The sequence below is a fragment of the Vicia villosa genome, linkage group LG3 (assembly GCF_029867415.1).
Source record: "Vicia villosa cultivar HV-30 ecotype Madison, WI linkage group LG3, Vvil1.0, whole genome shotgun sequence".
Taxonomy (NCBI): domain Eukaryota; kingdom Viridiplantae; phylum Streptophyta; class Magnoliopsida; order Fabales; family Fabaceae; genus Vicia; species Vicia villosa.
Genome location: NC_081182.1, coordinates 32,166,162 through 32,188,865, shown reverse-complemented (window position 1 = coordinate 32,188,865; position 22,704 = coordinate 32,166,162). Strand labels below are relative to the sequence as shown.

At 35.0% G+C, this 22,704-nt stretch overlaps 2 protein-coding genes across 2 annotated transcripts; one reads left to right on the top strand and one right to left on the bottom strand.

The window, feature by feature from the left end:
- Nucleotides 1-342: 342 nt before the first annotated feature.
- Nucleotides 343-2,112, bottom strand: LOC131657823 (uncharacterized). Its single transcript, XM_058927182.1, has 9 exons — nucleotides 2,054-2,112; nucleotides 1,843-1,970; nucleotides 1,685-1,757; nucleotides 1,452-1,599; nucleotides 1,196-1,353; nucleotides 988-1,108; nucleotides 747-917; nucleotides 604-660; nucleotides 343-516 (listed from the first exon to the last, which is right to left on the bottom strand). The coding sequence occupies exons 1-9, from the start codon at nucleotides 2,110-2,112 to the stop codon at nucleotides 343-345; spliced, it is 1,089 nt and encodes a 362-aa protein (XP_058783165.1).
- Nucleotides 2,113-19,309: 17,197 nt separating this feature from the next.
- On the top strand, nucleotides 19,310-21,553 carry LOC131655333 (uncharacterized). Its single transcript, XM_058925218.1, has 5 exons — nucleotides 19,310-19,891; nucleotides 19,961-20,089; nucleotides 20,186-20,350; nucleotides 20,679-20,984; nucleotides 21,092-21,553. Exons 1-5 carry the CDS (start codon nucleotides 19,613-19,615, stop codon nucleotides 21,230-21,232), a joined length of 1,020 nt encoding a protein of 339 aa, XP_058781201.1. The 5' UTR covers nucleotides 19,310-19,612; the 3' UTR covers nucleotides 21,233-21,553.
- Nucleotides 21,554-22,704: the final 1,151 nt, after the last annotated feature.

Genomic DNA, 22,704 nt, shown 5'->3' with positions numbered 1-22,704 from the left:
TCAACTGATTTATTCAAATAAAATATGGATATGTAATTAAATACAACATGTTTAAAATACTATTAATTTTAACGTGTCAAAAAATGATAAAAATTTTTAATCATACAACACAATTAAACACAATAAAACAGTAGTAACAAAAACACAGCATAAGCATTTAACTAAAACATACTTCACTAATTTAAATTTGCAGTTAAATACCATGTGACAGTACAAATAAGCAGTGCTTGTCCAAAAGTCATAACAAAAAATACAACCCAATTAAGTTAAAAACTAAAAAAAATACAGCATCCAATATTAAACAAAATATAAGTCCCAGCAAATAGTAAGTGTATCAAGTCTTCAAGCATTTGGTTCAATATTCACTTTTTTGGGTGGTTTGGTTCCCGAGTATTGAGTAAGCCCTAAAACATGACAATCCGAATCTTCGGCATCAACGGCATGAGATACGCTCTTTGAAGGGGTATTGGCCAAACTCTTGTCTGGATCATTTTCTCCAAATGCAGATAACGACTCCTTCAAATGTAATAAACGTATTTAGTAAACATGGAGAAAAAAATACTTGATCTCTCGGTGAACATCAAAAAATAATAAATAACATACCATGGAAGTTTCAACGTGATCAGCAACAGCATTTTGCGTGACAGGAATACTATGAGCCTGGGTTTTAGATTTTAAGAAATTAGTAAGACAGTTGGAATTCATTAATTTAAGTTATTCAGGCAGTTTTTACTATACTGTCAAACCTCATTAGCAATATAATCCTTTTCAATTTGGTTGACAAATTCTTCATCGTACGACAACTTCCAAACAGATGCTTGCCCAAAGGTTGGCTGTACCTTAGCTCTCAAAGCCATTTTCTTTTCCAGTAAGATGTCAAGCTCATCAGGATAAACCATGGGATCATCTTCACCATTCTAAAATTGAAATTACATGTTAGATAGATATAATTTTTCTTAATAATGAGCGAATATAATAACAACCTACCTCCAACATTGATTTATGCATGCTATCAGCAGATTGTCCTATTATATGCTCACAGTCGGCATCCCAAAAGACAAATCGGAACTTTGATTCACCGTCATAAACGTATATATCAACTTTGTACCTGTTAGATATTACAGTTGATTAAAATGAGTGATCATAACCATAACGCATTTAAATATTATAAATACATAATATTATAACAAAAAACCTTGGTATGGGTTTGTTAACATTTTCGCCACAGACACACTTGTATGGATTGTTCAAATCAGTAGCCTTGACAGAGCACTTTGTACAACCATAGTAGAACCAACCATGCTTGGATACATAAAATTTAACAGTAGTTCCAATGGTCACACATAACATGTCCTAAGTAAAAAAATTAATTAGAATTCAATATAGATAACTGCAAAATAACTTGATCTGAGATATAGCAAATGATGAAAAACACTTGTTTTGAGATATACTTGTTTCATTTTGGTTAATTCACTCAAAGGAATGCACTTTGCCTTATGAACAAATTTTTCAACTGTTGTAAACTGAGATCCACCGGACCAAAGAGACATAGATTTGGCAGATTGGGAAGGCTTTTGATTTTGCTCATTTGCAGGCAGTCTAAGATATTAAAATAAAAAACGTGTCATAAACTGGTAACAACAACAGTAATTAATAGAAATTGAAAACTGCAAAAAGTTAATACTTTGATAAAAACTCGGAAATCTCAGGGATGTCTTCATTGATCAGCAGCTTAGAACCACTCCATGCATTGGATACTATTTGCAGGACAATCAAATAAGAGTTTAAAACATTGTTAAAAAAATGATATAGCGGAAACAAAAGCAGAAAAAACAAACAAACCCTGGCATTCCTTTATCATTGCATGGGTTAATATGACGACAATAGCACCGCTATTATTTGGGTCATTGTAGTAATCCAAAAACTTAGATCCATAGCTCTCCCATAATGTGCAGCTAACAATGTTACCACTAAGATTAAAAAAAAAATTAGTTAATAATATCATACATCGAAACATTCATATCTGAAGGAGTATTTACTGAAGAAAATATACCTCAAATCTTTCAGACTGAAGGCAGCAAATGTCTTCTTCCCGGGCGTGTTTGATTGCATATTGTTGATCTCATGCACAACACCTATAATATCTGCAGAGATAGATAATATATCAAAACTGTTAAAAGTAAATAGATTCCTATAAAAAAAGTGAGGTTAATAAATTTATCTACCTTCAAGTCTGTTTAGTTGACAATTGCCTCCATTAATTTCAGAAAAGTCTTTGAAATAATACTTTCGAGGAGGAATATTTTGAACATCCATGTGTTTCATGGTGGTACCACCAAGGAAGACAAATTTTTTAGAATGGTCACAAAGCTTCCACTGAAAATCGTTATCAAATACAGTGCCGTTGTTTATTATGCAAGTCATATTTTCTTGAATTCTTGGTTTCCACTTATGTGTGTGATCAGCACGAATCAAAACTTGAATTCGATCACCCTACGAACAACGGTAAAAAAAATGGTTAACACACAATAACTTATTTTTAATGCATAAAAAACAAAAGATACAAAAATACTGAAACAAATATACCGCAGCATCCATGATAACCATCTCCAGATGTTCAGCACCCTTACTGTTAACGACGCTCCATGAATCAATAATACGAACAGCCAGTCTCCACGTCTCCTTCTTGTCGGTAATGTCTTTGATGGCGTCAAACTTTCGACTCATGTTCTGGAAAAAAATGAAAAACAGCAAACTTATTATAAGATTCGTGTAACAGGGAGAGGGAAGCACATAAACTCGTGAGAAAAAAAACCTAAAAATCGTGAAGCTGAGAGAATGGGAGATGAGCAAAATGTAATGGGTTGTACTTTAGGGTTTGCAATCTGAAAACAAAATCCATCATATATAGAGATGATTGACATAAGGTTATAGGGTTTTTCAAAAACCAAAGTTAAAAAGCGTGCAACAGTTTTCCCTGTACTCAAGAAAGTTTTCCACAATTCCAATAAAAATCTGTCAAGACATTATTAATTATGTAAGAAAATGGACAATTGAAAACTTATCAAATGATGAAAAAAATCTACTCATTAATAAAAGTATTATAGGAGATACAATGACCGCTATGTCCCCGAATATCACCTTCAAATTGGTGAATGTAGGGATATTAAAAGAATTTCATATGTCATGTACTTTATTATATTAAAAGTAGATTTTCTCTCAATGCTTAGAGATTAAGTTTGGAAATACAATACTACTTTTTAAAATAAAATGTCATATTAAAACAAATTACAAAAACTAAAATAAGTGTTGTTTTTATTTCAACTAAAAAAACTACAATTTTTTTTTTTTTTTCTTCTTTTAATTCTATCTTCTAATTTTAAATATTGATGGAACAATTGAGTTTAAAAAAAAAAAAAGAAAAGAAAAGAGAAGAAGATAGAAAAGAGAGAAAACTGTAAACTAAATTGTGTGAAGTTGTTATTATTAAAATGGTTAAAAGTATAATTTTATACAAAGTAATGTCTATTTATAGGCGGATCAATGTTCAAACCCCAAACATATAATTCAAACCCAAAACATATAAAGTTATATTTTGGATACGACACATCAGCTATATGCATGAGCGGATCCACCTTTAGGCATACTGTGGTTATAGCCACACCAATTTTTTTCTTTTTTCTTTTATATATTGTTCTTGTGAAGTACGTTTGGACTACTTCCTAGAAGTAAATCCGGAGATGTCACAACTGTATAGGTTAAACTGAAAGATGACTGAGTTTCTTTAGGGATTTGAGCATCACAATAATAGTATGCCTGAGCTCAAGCCCTGTTTCTCCAGCCATACATTAACGTCAACACCATGTACTACTTCAAAGTCATATGAGATGGCCAATTGGTGGACATGGATGCTGAGACTATATAAGTCGTGACCGAAGGCGGGAACGACAATGAGCCACCGGAAGAAACTTTTTATGACCAACCCAATGATCAGTCCAGCGTATGATGTTTGAATACTTTGTTTATAATTTTTGTTAGTCATCTATGTGGATGAATTTTGAAATATGTTTTGTTTGTAACACCTTTAAGCCTCTAGTGGCACACACAATATTCTTGGCCTTTTAGGCCCTTTTAATATCGTTTCTCAGCTCCTCGTGGGTGTTTTTAGAAAGACAAACTTTCCTTTTTTCGGTGTGCGTAGTGTACAACCTAGTTCGTATGATTTATGACTTCCCCCAAGCAGGAAGCCTGTGTAGCGGGATAAAATGCTTTTAGATGAAGAGTTTACCCGGTCAGCAACACAATTCCTAAGAAGTGTAAACTTGACGTACCGAGACTAACTGCACTCGGGTCGTAAAGGTGACTAGACAATGGTTTCTAAAGTATCCACCGTCTTAGAGTAGGTGGCAACCCGGAGGTTGAACCATCCTCATCGAGGACATAGGCCCAGAGGTGTAACCGGCTTCGGTGCGGACATAGGCCCGAAGGCTAACCGTCTTTAGTGCGGACGTAGGCCCGGAGGCGTAACCGACTTCGGTGTAGACATAGGCTTGGAGGCGTAAACGTCTTCGGTGCGGACATAGATCCAGAGGCGTAACTGGCTTCGGTGCAGACATAGCCCCGGAAGCGTAACCGGCTACGGTGCGGACATAGGCCCTGAGGCGTAACTGACTTCAGTGTGGACATAGGCCTGGAGGCGTAACAGGCTTCGGTGCAGGCATAAGTCTGAAGGAGTTACCGGCGTCAGTGAGGACATAGGCCCGGATAGTATGGGCAATTTGCGAGCCTCATACTTGAAGTGCATGTAGATGGTGCAGATGTATCCCTATTTCGGGATTTTCCTGAGATCCCGGGAATTCTAAGCTGCCTGCATAATAGAACAATGTATAAAAACTTGAGGGTGCCTCATTAAGAACCCTTGTCCTTGCAAGGGAAAAGAATGCTACTCGTCAACCTTATTCTATTTAAGTGCCTCATTTATAAGTGGGAGAACCCACTCACCTATCACCTTAAGGTTTTAGGTGGACAAGTAGTGTGTCTCCCACAAAATAAGAATGCTCCCCGCTCGATCCTCCCCCCGATTGTTGCCCTAACAAATGGTATCACGGGTCTTTGGTTTCGAAAAAGGGACGACTTACTAGTATGAAAAGTCGTCTCACATGTGGGTAAAGAGTGTCTCATTAAAAGAGTTTCAACGGAGGTACAAGTGTTTGTGGAAGAAAATGCTTCCACTTAAAGGGGGAGCATTGTGGAATCCCACTTGATAGGAGTTTTGAAAATATAACAAGTGTGAGAAATAGTCTCACATTGGATAGGAATATGGTGACTTGAGCATTTATAAGTGGGAGAAACCACTCATCTATCACCTTAAGGTTTTAGGTGGACAAGTAGTGTGTCTCCCACAAAAGTGTGTTGCTCAAAGGAAAGTCCTAAAAAATAATAATGCTCTTCGCTCGATCTTCCCCAAATTGGTGCGCCAACACTGAGTACACCACCTCAAGGTGATGCTTGGTCCTATGACATGCATATTCCCTTGCGCTCATTCTTCAAACATCTCAGTTGGAATATTGATTTTCGGCAACCTGTTTACCATACAATCCCTTTATAATGCGTCGAAGTCTCGAATATTGAGATGTCTAAGACACTAGTGCCACAACCAATCTTCTCGACTTGCCGCTGTTGAAAGACACATATGGCACATCTTGTCTAAGACGTTAGTGCCACAACCACTCTTCTCGACTTGGTCCAAAACGCGCAAAATATTATTTTCCATGTGAATCATGTAATCCTTCTCAAGAAATTGGCCAATACTCAAGAGATTACTTTTAATTCCAGGAATGTATAACATATACTTGATCAAGGAACACCCACCATCCATTCTCATGATCAAAACATCACTGACCTCGTTGGCTGGCAAAGTGGTATCATTCGTGAATTTCACCTTATTCTTTGTGGCTTAATTGATTTTGACAAACCAATCCTTTCTACCCATCATATATGTTGAACAACTAGAATCTAAGTACCACTCATCACTTTCTTGGACCCCATCTCGAACCTTTAGCATCACGTTTTGCTCTTAACACGTTTCTGCAGCATTTTTCAAACTGCTGCAGCTATTGTCCAGCAACTCATTACTACCATAATTCTCCTCCGTGATCATTACTAGAAGCGTGTTATCATCATCCACCTCCTGTCGAGCAACCTTAGCCTCATCGCTTTGATTTTCTCTTGAGTTCACGTTACAATCTCTTGCGAAATGACCAAGTCTATCACTATTGTAACACTTCATATTACTCTTGTCAACTCTCTTAAAGTTGTTGCCTTTACAATTACCTTTGGAGCCGCTCCCACCTCTTTACCTCATTGAAACCTTCGAATTCTGTGGATTTTTTCCACCTAAATTATGGAAATTTGGCTTCCCTCTCGAAGTCCATTTCCTTTCGATCTTTTACTCTTCTCATTGAACTGTGCTTACAACTCAATCTCCGCTTTAGCTTTATCGTTTCCTCTTTCATCCATCCTTTGTTCATTAGCCTCAAGCGAGCTTTGAAGTTCATCCTTGCTCAATATCGAAAGGTCATTCGATTCTTCGATTGCCACTACAATATTGTCGAATCTTGACGTTAAAGAATGCAAGATCTTCGACACAACATTCTGCTCCACAACAGTTTCCCCGCAAGACTTGATTTGATTCACCAAACGCGTAATGCGCGTTACATATTCATTGATTATATCCTTCTCTTCCATTTGAACCAATTCGAACTGTCGCTTGTGACTTTGTAACCTCACCACCTTTGCTTTATCAACCCTTTCATAAGCTTTCTTCAAGTTTTCCCAAGCTTGCTTCGCCGAATTCCAATCGTTGACTTTTTCAAAGTTATCACCATCAACACGTGAATCAAGAAGAGTGCCTTGTAATCTTTCTTATTTTCTTTCTTGTGTGTAGCCTTCTGAGCATCTGTAGCTTCTACCCCAAGTGGAGTAACTCCATTGTTAACCACTTCAAGAACATCTTGATAGCCAAACAGCACATTGATTTGTTTGCACTATTTATCATAGTTCTTCACATCAAGGGTTGAAAGATTGGTAGGAAATTGATTATTGGAGACGGTAGTCATTTTTGCAGCAGATTAAAGATCGTAATTAACCAAGACTTTTGATATCAAATGCTGAAACATACACAAATTATATTGGTGAATCAATAGAAAAAAGTGATAATTAAAGAAGATGAAGTAGAGTTATCATTGAGTTTTTCAAATCTAGATTAATCTACTGTACTGTACTTGTAGAGTTTTTCAAAACTAGATTTATCTCGATTTTGTGATCTGAATAAATTTGTAAAATATTTGGATTATTTGTCATATGGACATATCTTCTCGTTGAGCATTTATGGATTGAACACTAAACTAATCTAAAACAATAATTATTTGAATGATTATGGGGTTAAATATACAACACTCTCTGTAATATTAGCGAGTTTCGCTTTAAGCCAAAAGAATTTCTTTTAAAACCCCCTCATAATATTTAGATTCCGTCACTTAGGCCACTGAATATTCCAGGTGGCATTTTGTTTATATATATATATATATATATATATATATATATATATATATATATATATATATATATATATATATATACACTTTTTTTATTAATTCTTCTTAAATAAATTATTTTTATAAATTTTCATTTTTTTATATATTATATTTTTTTAACGTTTTTTATTAATTTTCATAACTTTTTCCTAATTTATTTTTAATATTTATTTATAAATCAATTGTTAAAATATTCTTTTGGAGCTTTAAGCCCATTTTTATTCCAAATAGCCTAGTACTGAAGGTTTGGATATTGCTGTGTTAAAGAGGTATATAACCTCTCTCATTTGGTGGAAAACTGTTGATGTGGGACTCAAAATAAATATATATTTAGCAATTATGGTGCATTTACAGAAAGCAACAATCTCAATCTCAGAAATATTTAGCAACATCAACATCTAATAATTATTGATAAAGCAGAAGTATATTAAAAGTAGAGTATATTGCTACTGCATGCATGGTTTACTACTAGTTTTCCATGTTTTACTACTGCATGCATGGTTAATTAAAAGTAGGATTATATTACCCTAGGGGAACTCCAATCCACGAGGTTACCATTGTTTTGATTTAAACCAAATAATGAACATTCAACACAGATTGAATCATTCTTAGTTATGGCATCTCAAGTAATATATCTGCAAGAGAATAATGGGACTGAGCAAACATTTTGGGAAACTTGGAAATAATAGAACCAAATAATGTGTAGATTATTTATTTCTCATTAAACCTAATAACTCCTTCGACCTTCACACAATAAATTAACTCTACTTCTAATCTCTTTAATAAACACATGCCAACAACCATTAAAGAAGTAAAATGCAAGGCAAATATCATGATGCATCACTAATAGAAAACAATGAAATTGAAATAACAGAAAAGAAGCTGCCTTTTCATACCACGGTTCGCATCATCTTCTTCAAGCTTTAGCAACACGCAGCAACAACACATTCGACACGAGCTCCACAACAGACTTCCGCGCATCATTTCAAATCAACCTCATCAAGCCTCCAACATCTTCAAAGAACCTGTAACAATACCCAAAACACAACATAACTCAGAATCTAAAGAGAGGGGATGAAGCTTTCGTTCGAGAGGATAGAAGAGGAGAAGACCGCCGTCGTCGTGCGGTGGTGAAGAGAAAATCGGCGTCGCCATTTTGAGAGAAGCAAAGAAAGCGAAGCCGAGAGAGCTGAGACGATGGGGGTAGTGCCGCCAATAATGTGCGAATGCCAATAATGGTGGTCTACGTGAGGTATTAAGGTTGGGTGTTCATGGTGTCAAGGTTTGAGAGGAGGAAGCTGGTTGTTGAAGTTGTTTGTAACTTAAGCTTGTTTTCCCTTTCCAAATTGCAGATCTACATTTGTATTATGAGAGAAAGGATTGTAGAGCCACACGCGAGGTGGTGGTGCTACAGCTGCTGGTTTGTGTTTTGATGCATTATGTAGTCCCACGTCGAAATTCTATGTAAAAATTGAAATGTTTATAAATAACTTTATCTACATCAAGTCATCATTAATGTTCTGTTACGGAAAAGAAAAAAAGGTCCAGGCCCAAGTGCAACATTTTTAATAATTAATTTATACATTTATAAATTAATTAATTAAATATATTATTTAAAAAATTAATTCATTAAAAGTATTAATAAAAGTTAAAAATAAAAAAAATTAAAATTAACAAAGGCCCCATTTACCTGAAACTTGCCAAAAATCTGCCAACTTAAGCACCCATCAACTATCAACTACCTAACTAATAATAAGACATGCTACAAAACACCCTAAAATACCCTTTTTACAAAATAAAACTGCCCTTCAGAATTAAAGTTTTATTCCAACCAATCAAATATATCCATAGGTCCAAGTGGCACTCATTTTTTTCAAATTTTCCTAAGTACACACCATTATCCTGGTTAACCTATTGTCCAGTTACTCACTTTTTCCATTTCCTCAAATTTTCACTACTATCCCTATTATTTCAGATTTCATGTCTCTCTCTCTTCATCTTCACCTCCCTCTCTCGTCGTCTTTCTCTTCATCTTCACCCCCCAACCCTAGCCGCCACCACAATCTCTTCTCCCTTCCATAAAACCCCTTCTCCATTCTCTCACATGGTGGATCCGACGGTGCTGGTTGAGAGATGATGGTGGTCCCTGGAAAAATGGGAAGACGAAGGAAAGCATGGCGACAATGTCCTTTGACGAGGGTGAATATCTCTATTCCTTTATTTCCTCTTCTCTTTTGTTTTCTTTATTTTTGTTGTTCCACATTTGATTCTCTGAGATAGGTTTAAAACAATATTTATTTGATGAAATGAGCAAAGGGTTCTTTATTTTGTTTCTTTATGTTTTTCTGGATTTATGTTTAGGTGATCTCATTCATAAATTTTGAAAATAAACAAAGTGACATTAAAACTTTGGAGAAGCTAGAGCAACGTTAACTCAGGCTTCAACCCACACAAGAAATGTGGCAGAAAACCTACAAGCTGTCTCCTCCAAAATCCAGGTACTAAATTAATTGTTCTTCAGTTATACGTGTTATTATGTTATGGATATTTGGTTTTCATTGTATCAAAGATTATGAAAAGATTTGATTTTTTTATAGAGGATAATGGAGTGTTTCAGTGAGTGGAAAAGTTGGTGGTGCTGGTGGAGCATACTCATATTAAGCTATATAAAAGAGGAATGAAGGTTGGATGGTATTAGGGCCGAAGGTGAAGCGAAGTTGCAGAGAAAAGCTGAGGTAATGTTCTTTAAGGGTTCATATTATACATCGGTTTATTCATTTTACTTGCAGAGAAAAGCTGAAGAAAAATTATACAACGGTTTATCCAAATGTCTGTTTCCAAATTATTAAATTGTTGCCCATTAACTCTTGTAATTTGCCAGTTTAAGGAGGAGCTTGAGCTTCGAAAGCAAAATAATATTGCTAAGATCAGCAAAATCACTAGACCACGGTGTTGCAGCTGTTGGATACTAGACAAAATCACTAGACCATGTGAGCAAAACCGCATATAGGTTCTTCCTGTACATGTCTCCAAGTATCCTTTTGAAGAACTATCTTTTGTTGGGGTTTATTTTGATACTTTAAATTGAAATCAAGTGTTGTTTTATCATAGCTTAGGATATTAGGGATTATGGTATTCTGTCAGTTATTGATTGTGTTTGTTTAATAGTTTATGAATAGGTAATTGGAAATGGGAAAATGAAGCAACTTTGAAAGATGTTACTGTTTTCGTGCAGTCACTACAATTTGATTTTTGTTGTATGACGACAACAATGGTTGAGCTTTGGCGTCTCACATGCTCCATTTTTCTTGTGCATAAAAGTTCAAGTACATTGCTGATTAGTTATGTTGGTTTAATTGGGGGTATTTGTTTGTTGATGTATTGGGGAGTAAGGAAGTTGGCAGAACTGATGTCAGTTGTGTGAATAGGAATTAGTTTAAATGTATTTATTTAGTGTAATTACCGATATAGCCCTGTAACCTTTATATATACGAGAAATAATAATGAGAAAAGTATGAAGCCAAGAATTATTGACATGGTATCGGTAGGTTTTCGATCAAACCTGTGAGTCTTAGGTTAATCTTGGATTTATTCAGCGACACCCCACTGGGTCGCTCTTGAAATCATCTCGGTAGATCTCGTTTCTCGGTAATTGAAATCATCTCGGTTCTCGGTAATCTCTTCCAAGATTGCGATTCTAATCTCTGGTGCTTACAATCGTGTTTCTGGTAGTGCTCATAAGTTACAATTTTGTTATTCCTCCTTGTTTGCAAATCGTGTTTGCTTTGATCGTGTTCGGCAAGTATTCTGAATTAGGGTTTTGATTTGGTGTCGGCGAGTATCCTGAATTAGGGTTTTGATTTGGTGTCGGCGAGTATCCTGAATTGGGGTGTTGATTTGGTGTCGGCAAGTATTCTTCAGTGTTCTGTTGGTGTTTCTTGTTTCACGTTAACAAAATTGTTACGTTAACAAAATTGTTCTTAAGTCATCTCTGATATTATGACTTCCGAAAAAGAGAGAGATCATATTTGTGTTCGTTTTACCGGAAAGAATTATCTTGTTTGGGAATTTCAGTTTCGGATGTATGTCAAAGGGAAAGGATTATGGAGTCACTTGGACGATGTCTCTTTGGCACCGTTAGAGACAACTGACTTAGATGCATGGGAAATAGAAGATGCTCAGATTATCACTTGGATTCTCAGTACTATTGATCCTCACATGATTAATAATTTGCGATCTTTTTCAACTGCTCAAGAAATGTGGAACTACTTGAAGCGTATCTATAACCTAGATAATGCGGCCAAACGTTTTCAGTTGGAGCTAGACATTGCCAATTAAAAACAAGGCAATCTGTCTGTTCAAGAATATTATTCTGGTTTTTTGAATTTGTGGACAGAACACTCTGCGATTATACATGCTGAGGTACCCAAGAGTTCTCTCGCGGATGTCCAAGAGGTCTATAATACTAGTAGGCGAGATCAATTTCTCATGAAGCTTCGTGCAGAATTTGAGGTTGTCAGAGGTGCCTTGCTGAATAGGAATCCTGTTCCTTCTTTAGATACATGTGTCGGTGAACTTCTCAGAGAGGAACAACGTCTTGCTACTCAAAGATCCATGTCTCATGATGTTGTCATTTCTGAGTCTTCTATGTTTGCATATGCTCCTCAGGGTAGAGGTAAAGGTCGTGATATTCGACATGTCCAATGTTTCTCTTGCAAACAATTTGGACATTTTGCTCAGAGTTGCAGTAAGAAGTTTTGTAATTATTGCAAGCAGCGGGGCCATATTATCTCTGATTGTCCCACTCGTCCTCCACGATCAGCACAACGGTCGGTGCAAGCATTTCCTGCTAGTACGAGCTCTGCAGTTGGTCCTTCCATCACCAATCCATCTAATGGTGGTGCTCTCCAACCTGAAACAATCCAACAGATGGTACTTTCCGCTCTTTCAACCTTGGGAATTCAGGGTAAGTCTTCGAATGTTTCCTGCCCGTGGTTTCTTGATTCTGGTGCATCCAATCACATGACAGCCTCTTCTGAATACTTGCACAATTTACATTCTTACCATGGTAATCAGAAAATTCAAATTGCGGATGGTAATGCTCTCTCTATCACTAATGTTGGTGACCTCAACTCTGATTTTCGGGATGTGTTTGTATCACCTGGACTTGCTTCCAATTTATTATCTGTTGGTCAATTGGTTGATAATAATTGTAATGTAAATTTTTCTCGTGATGGTTGCCTTGTGCAGGAACAGGTGTCGGGGAAGGTGGTTGCGAAGGGGCCTAAAGTGGGAAGACTGTTTCCACTTCAGTCTATTTCTAGTCATTTATCTCTTGCTTGTAATAATGTCTTGAATTCTTATGAGGACTGGCATAGAAAATTGGGTCATCCTAACTCTGCTGTTTTATCTCATTTATTTAAAAATGGTTTGTTGGGAAATAAAAATGTTGTTTCTAATGCCTCTCTTTCATGTTCTGTTTGCAAATTAGCTAAAAGTAAAACACTTCCTTTTCCGTCTGGTGCTTATCGGGCTTCCTCTTGTTTTGAAATGATTCATAGTGATGTATGGGGTATGTCTCCTGTAGTTTCTCATGCTCGCTATAAATATTTTGTCACATTTATTGATGATTATAGTCGTTTTACTTGGATATATTTTCTTCGGTCTAAATCTGAAGTGTTTTCTATGTTTAAGAAATTTCTGACATATGTTGAAACTCAATTTCATGAAAGTGTTAAAATTTTTCGCTCTGATTCTGGTGGTGAGTACATGTCTCGTGAGTTTCAAGAATTTCTTCAACAAAAAGGCATTTTGTCTCAACGATCTTGTCCCAATACCCCCCAACAAAATGGGATGGCAGAACGCAAGAATCGTCATTTGCTTGATGTGACACGCACTTTACTTCTTCAAGCTTCTATACCACCCCGATTTTGGGTGGAGGCTCTTTCCACAGCTGTTTTCTTGATCAATCGTCTTCCTTCTACGGTTATTGATCTCGATTCTCCTTTTTTTCGTCTTTTTAAAATTCAGCCTAATTATAATGATTTACATACCTTTGGATGTGTTTGTTTTGTTCACTTACCTCCATTTGAAAGGCATAAGCTTGGAGCGCAGTCTGTTCAATGTGCATTTATGGGGTATAGTCATTCTCATAAGGGATTTGTGTGTTATGATGTCACTAACCATCGTTTTCGTATTTCTAGGAATGTGACATTTTTTGATAATCAGTTTATGTTTCCATGTGTTTCTCCTGTCATGAATGATATTGTTACTCTTCCTAAGTTTTCTATTATGCCTCAATCTATAGAACGCTATAAACCAGGTCATGTATATGTCAGAAAACACAAACAGCAGGTTCCCACACCCCTTCCCGACGCTGAACCGCCACCTGATCCTGTAATGGTTGAACCACGACGTTCTGGTCGAATATCTCGAGCACCAGATAGATATTCACCAGACAGGTATGATTCCTCACATACTTCTCTGACTGCCACACTCTCTAGCATATCTATTCCTACTTGCTATTCACAGGCTGTTAAAGATGTACGTTGGATAAAAGCAATGAATGAGGAACTTCAAGCTCTTCAAGAGAATTTCACATGGGATATTGTCTCTTGTCCTCCTGATGTTAAACCCATTGGCTGCAAATGGGTGTATTCGGTGAAATTGAATTCTGATGGGTCCCTCAACCGTTTCAAGGCTCGCTTGGTTGCCTTAGGAAACAAGCAGGAATATGGAATTGATTATGATGAGACATTTGCACCGGTTGCCAAAATGACATCTGTTCGTACGGTACTCTCTATAGCTGCTTCTAACGGGTGGACTCTTCATCAATTAGATGTGAAAAATGCTTTTCTTCATGGTGACCTGGCGGAAGATATTTATATGACTCCTCCTCAAGGTTTATTTCCGTCATCTAAGGGTGTGTGCAAGCTCAAACGCTCCTTATACGGTTTGAAACAAGCGCCTAGAGCATGGTATGAAAAATTTCGCTCCACTCTACTTGGGTTTTCCTTTACTCAGAGTCAGTACGATTCTTCTCTATTTATTCATAGAACATCTACTGGAATTGTCCTACTTCTTCTGTATGTTGATGATATGATTATTACTGGTTCTGATCATGCTTCCATTCAAAGCCTTAAACAGCAGTTACAAGCAGCGTTTCATATGAAAGATCTTGGTAATTTGCATTATTTTCTTGGTCTTGAGGTTCATTCTACATCCAAGGGCATATTCCTCCATCAACACAAGTATGCCACAGATTTAATTTCTATGGCTGGTCTGCAATCAGCTAATCCAGTAGATACTCCTCTTGAGGTTAATGTTAAATATCATCGTGATGATGGTGATCTGTTGCATGATCCCTTATTGTATCGTCAACTCGTGGGTAGCCTTAATTACTTGACTATTACTCGCCCTGACATATCATTTGCTGTTCAACAAGTAAGTCAATTCATGCACTCTCCTCGCCACCTACACTTGGCAGCAGTTCGACGTATAATTCGTTACTTGAAGGGAAGCTCTCATCGTGGTTTATTCTTTCCTACTGGAGTTCCTCCTAAATTGAGTGCTTATAGTGATGCCGATTGGGCAGGGTGCCCTGATACTCGACGATTTGTCACTGGTTGGTGCATGTTTCTTGGCTCTTCATTGATCTCATGGAAAAGTAAGAAACAAGCGAGAGTCTCTAAATCTTCTACTGAATCTGAGTATCGTGCCATGTCTGCGGCTTGTTCTGAAATAATTTGGCTCCGTGGTCTTTTGGCTGAACTTGGATTTCCTCAAATAGAGCCAACTTCACTTTATGCTGACAATACAAGTGCCATCCAAATTGTTGCGAATCCTGTTTTTCATGAACGCACCAAACATATTGAAGTTGATTGTCACTCAATCCGTGACGCTTATGATGACAGAATAATATCACTTCCTCATGTCAGTACTCAGTTGCAGATTGCAGATATTCTTACCAAGGCTGTTCCGCGTCCACGTCATCAGTTTCTTGTTAGCAAATTGATGCTCATTGACAAGCAGCATCAATTTGAGGGGGGATGTGAATAGGAATTAGTTTAAATGTATTTATTTAGTGTAATTACCGATATAGCCCTGTAACCTTTATATATACGAGAAATAATAATGAGAAAAGTATGAAGCCAAGAATTATTGACAAGTTGCTACATGAAACATTTGTTATCTGGTCTAGAGCACTGCCACTCGAGGGTGTAATGCGCCAGGATATCAAAGAACCGAATCTTTTGGTGAATAATGAAGGGATATTAAAGGTAGCAGATTATTGGCAAATTTCTATAAATTCGGGAGCAAACAGCCGCTCACTAGCCGTGTTGTCACGTTATGGTACCGTCTTCCAGAGCTTTTGTATGTTTTTCATTATGTTTTGTCAATTTTGGAGCTTCTTTATTCTCTTCATGGCTGCTCTGTAATATTTTCAAAGCACCTTGAAGAATTGGAGCTACTTTTGAATGGGATAGCAATGATGAAAGAGCTAATTCAATTCAAAAGTGATAGAAGGTTCAATTTATCACTTTTATGTATTAAAGAAATATATCATTTGTAAAAGTAAGAATATACCTAAATATCCAATGAAAAACAACTGATACAAATCACCTAGCAATTTTATTTTGTTATTTGTCAATAGTTTCACGTGAAAGTTGTAATAGTGTTTAACTTTACCTTACACGATGTGAAATCTGACATGATGATCTCTTTGACATACATATGGTTTCCCATGTCATCACCACCTTTAATGTTTCGGCAAAAATATCTCTGCAGGCACTAATTGATTATATAGTGGTAAATGAATTATTTTTCAAATATTTACCACTGGTATTGTGCTTGGTAGTTACTTGGCAAAGATGACAGTTATATTCTTCTGGGCAGCATACAAAACAGATTTTTCCCCTATGTCTTCTACAACTTCTAGCCCATTCATATCAGTGACATCAATGCATGTTACTTTGTCCATTATGATGACTATGTTAGGATTCATTACTGTTACGATCTGATCATTTTGTGTGCATTAATTTCAATATACGTGAGTCATGGATTCTACTTTTGGCTTATTATTGTTTTTGGTCGACATTGATTATGTTGCGTAATATGTTTTTAGAAAGTGTTTGGAGTTGCGACTCTTGAGAAAAACGCTCATGATGGTTGTTGCCTCTGTAGTTCTTCCTGTTTCTTTGATTTTATTTTCATTGTCTATTCTACCTTGCATTTGCTATAATATTTTATATAACTGTTAGAAAGTTACCCATCAATAACGTTATATCTGAACGAAAGAAAAATTCAACACGAGCAATGTGTTGCTTGAATACTTGGTCTTTGCAAAAGTAATAAGGCTTACTTTATGCACATACTCACTTTCCGCAAAGAGCTTCTCTAGCTATTTTTGTCTCTGATTCTGTTACGAGAGCCCCCTGCTACTGCATCCGATGCGAGGTGGTGATTCCTCTTCTGTCATTATAGGGAATTTTCTTTGCTATTTGTGTATATCAACCTATATGGATATTGTATTCGTTCTGTTAATTGGTGTAGACTCTAATTAATGTGTGATTAGATTTGTAGTGATTGATAACACTGATAACATGTTAACAGTGAAACAAAAATGAGATAATTCTGCATGATGAAGTAAGTTCACTATTGTTTTTAACTCATAATTATGTATTTTATGCTGCAGAGAATGGAGTCTATGAGTATGCTATTAATGTTGGAATTTGAGAAGTTGGAAGGCCATTGATAGTAGTTGATTATACTATTCAAGTTGTAATTTTAATTTTTGTTGATGCTGAATTTATATGAAAAACCATTAGATCCTCAGAAATGCGACTTTACAAATGAAAATTCGAACTTAAAAGGGAAGACACTGTCTGCAGCACTAATATCAGATGCTAAGTTCAATGTCGCTAACATGACAGAAGTTGTAATGTCCAAGGCTTATGCTGTTGATATTGTTCATTTTTCGCAATCGTTGCTCGACGTAGAGACGGTCTTCTATATAGTGAAGCTACTGACTCAATTATTATGTTCTTGTATAGGTGTGGACTTCTTAAATGCAATGTTGGACCGCTTTAATTTCGGGAAAGCCGGCGAGGAAGAGGGAAGGCCATAACTTTTGCTTTGATGTATTCCTGACTATGTAAAGTTTTTTGACTAATGGTTCAAAGACAGTATTGTTGTCTTTAGGTTTTAAATACAGTAATGGTTCTAACATTGTTGTGTTCTTTCATTACTTTAGCAGTGGCATATTGTTGAATATACATCAGTATATCTATCGATGACAACTTTTTATGAATCAATTCTAATGTTTTTTTTTAATCTTCCCTGTAATTATATGTTTTCATAACCCAAATGCAGTGATTATGTTAAATAAGCACTTGATTTCATGGTTGGATGAACCTTAGATATTTATGATTGAATGCTTAAATCACAAAAAAAAAAAGATAGTACATATGACATGATTTCAACTCTACGTGAAATACAAGCTTACCACCTGTTAATGCTAGCATTAATTTCCCATATCAGTACATACTAACAAAGCAGTGACATATGGTGAAATAATTTATTAAATATTTTATTCAATTATTAAATTGCAATATTATTATTAAGTTAGCATGAGTTTAGTAAGACTGGATTTTAATGATCCACTTAGAAATGAAGAAGTTTTATTTGACCAACACATAATATATAAGACATGAGGAATTCAAGATTTCTAAATGGCATTACTGTATTATGACATTTCATAATGGAAGACATGTTTTATATTATGTATAATTTCCTAACTGATATTTTAACTTCTTAGAATATTAATATTATTAATCTTAACATTATATTTAAGTTTTTTCCTTTGACTTTTTTTTATTTTACATCTATTAATTCATCATCCAATCTACTCATTAATCCATTCAATAAATCTATTCATAATTAATAATTAATAATTTTATATTTTTTTTAATTTTAAATCCACTAACAAATTGATATTTATAAATATATTATAGAAAACAATTATTTATATCATTTTAGAGTTTATTTGTACATATTTTTCTGTGAATTTTGTGACTGAAACTTACTATTTTTTACAGGTCAGTATCGCAAAATACCTTTTTAAATTTTAACTTAATAAAAGATGATAGACTTTTAAGTTTTTATCAATTTTGTATTCGAAACTCGCTATTTTTACGGGTCACTATCACCATAATACATTTCTTACGTAAATTTTATCACTGAAATTCACTACTTTTACAGGTCACTATCACCATAATATCCTTTTACCTATTGCATTTTCAACTTTTTATTTATTTAAAAAATAGCTACTATATATAGCTTCATTACATCTATATTATGTTTTATGAATCTTAATTTAACATTTTTCATTCAAGTTTTTAAAATTCTTTTTTATGCGTTTATAATACATTATTCATTTTAAGATTTGAACCCGTGCGGACGCACGGGTCTTCTACTAGTTATAATTCACAAATTTTGAGCTTCAATTTCCTTAACATAGAGACCCCAATCGCACAACTTGTCCTTGATCGCGGTGGCATAATTAATATATTTTTTTATTTTAATGAATTAATTATTATTTTTTGTCTTTCAGAGAAGGCCAAAGGCCAAAAGCAAAATAAATATAGAAACCATCACTCCACCGTTTTTCTCAAGAAGTGATTTAGTAAAATAATTTTAAATGCTCTCAAGGTGTGTATAATTGGTATGAAGGCCACGACGCACCAGTTAACATTATTTTTAAAAATTAACAAAAATTTAAAATAAAAGCGGAATCAAATAAAGTATAAAATAAAATAACTTATCTGTATGTAATAAAATAAAATAACTTATACAAAACATTCAAATTATAGATAAAATATTTATTCCATTTAACTTTATTATCTGAATTATTTATAGCCGGTAGCACTGGTATTTATCTTGTTTGAAACAATGTTGAAGCATTGATCAAAGAAGAAAAGACTCTGAACTGAAAGTGAAAATTTGAGGTGTAGTAGTAAATGGAGGAGGGTGAAGGAATGAAGAAAATTCTAGTGACCGGTGCTTCCGGTTACCTTGGCGGGAAACTCTGTCACGCTCTCCACCGTCAAGGTTACTCCATTAAGGTCCTCGTCAGACGCTCCAGCGATCTTTCCGCACTTCCTCCTACCTCCGAAATCGTCTACGGCGACATCACTGACTTTTCCTCACTTCTAACCGCCTTACCAGATTGCTCCGTCGTCTTCCACCTCGCCGCAGTTGTCGAGCCTTGGCTTCCCGATCCCTCCAAATTCACCACCGTAAGATTTTCCTCATCATAAATTATGTTATTCTGTTAATTCAGTCCAATCATTTTTCTTTCAAATCAGGTCAACGTTGAAGGTTTGAAGAATGTGTTGAAGGCAGTAAAGCAAACCAAGACGGTCGAGAAACTCATATATACGTCGTCGTTTTTCGCGATCGGACCAACTGATGGAGTTATTGCTGATGAGAATCAAGTACAACAAATCAATACTTGGATTTTTTTTTTTTCTTCTTGATGTTGTGATTGTGATTAATTTTTTTCATCTAAAAAATTTTAATTCCAAATTTAGGTTCATCATGAGAAATTTTTCTGCACAGAATATGAGAAATCAAAGGTTACAACCGATAAAATTGCACTTCAAGCTGTTTCAGAGGGTGTACCAATCACCATTCTTTATCCCGGGTTTATTTATGGACCTGGCAAAGTCACCGCAGGAAATGCTGTTGCAAATATGGTATTATTTTCTTTCTTTACTGTGTTTTGCTTTGTCCTATATTAATTTTAAAATTGAACCATCTAAGAGAATAGGATTGTTAGCTCTATATAGTTCTATAATAACATTTTTACAATTCCCACTATAAATCTAATCATTTTTATAGTTGCCGCACCATATTGCAACAAGATGTAGAGAATGTTAAGGTTAGAGTTTGGAACTCTTAATACAATCGTCTCAACAAGTGTAGAACCATATTGCCACGCAGCAGCTGTAGATTTTCAGTTATTTTACACATCTAATTGGAAGTAAGAAATGTTTGATTTTTGTTTCTTTTTTATTTCGTCAGCTGGTAGAGCGTTTTAATGGTCGATTACCTGGTTACATTGGCAATGGAAATGATAAATTTTCGTTCAGTCATGTTGATGATGTGGTGGAGGGGCACATTGCTGCCATGAAAAAGGGAAAAATCGGGGAGAGATATCTATTGACGGGTGAAAATGCTTCGTTTAATCAAGTTTTTGATTTGGCTGCTGTGATCACTGGTACTAGAAAACCAATGTTTAGTATCCCTTTGTGGTTGATTGAAGCTTATGGGTGGTTGTCAGTATTGCTCTCTCGAATCACTGGAAAGTTACCTATCATCAGTCCACCGGTAAGCTCTTTCTACAGTTTTGATATATATCTATAAACACACATAACCACCGAAAATAGAGTATATTACGTTCCTTGTTCTCATTTTTATTCTTTGTCATTGAATAGACGGTGTATTGTTTAAGACATCAGTGGGAATATTCATGCGAGAAAGCTAAAACGGAGCTAGACTATAAACCCAGAAGCCTGAGAGAAGGGCTTTCCGAGGTACTACTCTGGTTGAAGAACTTGGGATTAATAAGATATTAGTGGAATATTCTACTACCAGTACTTCTAAGTTCTAAGTGTATTAAAAAAAAAACCCACTTGGTGTCTCTTTGAGTCCATTGGATTGCCGAAGACATATAATTTCTTTCTTTTTAATTTATTTAATTTTAATTGCAATTTTGATTTAACGAATAGAAGAGCAAATACCATGATCACTTAATCCTTAGGTTAAGGATGCTTTCTTGTGTAACAAGTTTAATTTCTTCAAATTTAGATTAGATTGTTGGCTCTTTGAGGGGTTTTGGTTCCTGTTCTTTTTTTTTTTCTTTTAATGTATTGGCTTAACCTTTGTTTATAAAAATTATAATTTTGGTTTTTCTATTTTTTATTTATTTTTTATACATGGATCCAAATTCTTCATTACTGATTGGTTTAGAATGATAAATATGGATACATTTTTATTTATGATAAGAGTTTTGTTGCAAATTTTGGAGGTTTTGAGTTTTTAATTTATGTTTAAGATTTCAATTTTAATTTTGACTTGGTTGAAGAGATGAAGATTTCAATTGAATTTTAGGATTTTCTAATTTTTTTTTAGACATTGAGTTTGTTCAAGAAGATGAAGATTCCGAGTGTATGAAAGAAGATGGTGAATTTTTTAAATTTAATTTAATTTTGTTATTATTTAAATATAATAATTTATTTTGTTTTAATAAATTTAGTAAATGTCAATAATACATTATCACATCACGTGCCAATGTGACATTAAAAATTAATCTCAAATTATGAAATTAAAGTTTAAAAAAAGATTAAAACCCAAAATTTAAATTGGGAGATCAAAACCGAAAAGAGAAATAAAAAAGTCCAAAATTACCATAAAACCTATAATTCAAATAAAAAAAAAGTCGCTTAACTAGTTTGGAGGTTTAGAATTTAAGAAGAAAAAAAAAAGTGATATGCAAATGGGAATTCTTCCATGAGAAAATAATAAGGAATTGCTCTTCCATTCTAAGGGTTGTTCCTACCCCAAGTGACAAACCAAAAATACTTTTGAAAATATGAAAATATTTTCAGACGCATTTCATTCAAACAATTTATTAATTCTATGTCAAAAATTTAAATATATTTTTAACAAAATTATGAAAATCAAACTGACCGATCGTTTAAACTAGAAATTGGATCTATGTCTGGACTATTAAACATTTAGGGTGTGTTTGTTTGGAGAGAAGTTGTGAAGAGAGAGTTTGAAAAGAGAGAAGTAGGAGAGAGATGCTTTTTTTATAGGCAATGTTAATTTAATTATATAGATGAGATGAGTACTAGGGCTACTCACAACCCATTACAAAGCCAAAAACCAACGGAAAGTTAACAAGTATTTATTGGCTCTAAAGGTTGTAGCCAAGAATAAAAGGAAATAAATTTACATCATTTTGAACCGATCGAATGTCAAATTCAAAAAATCATTTTAATGATCACAATAACGTCATCTAAAACGATACCAGTATTGTTGAAGA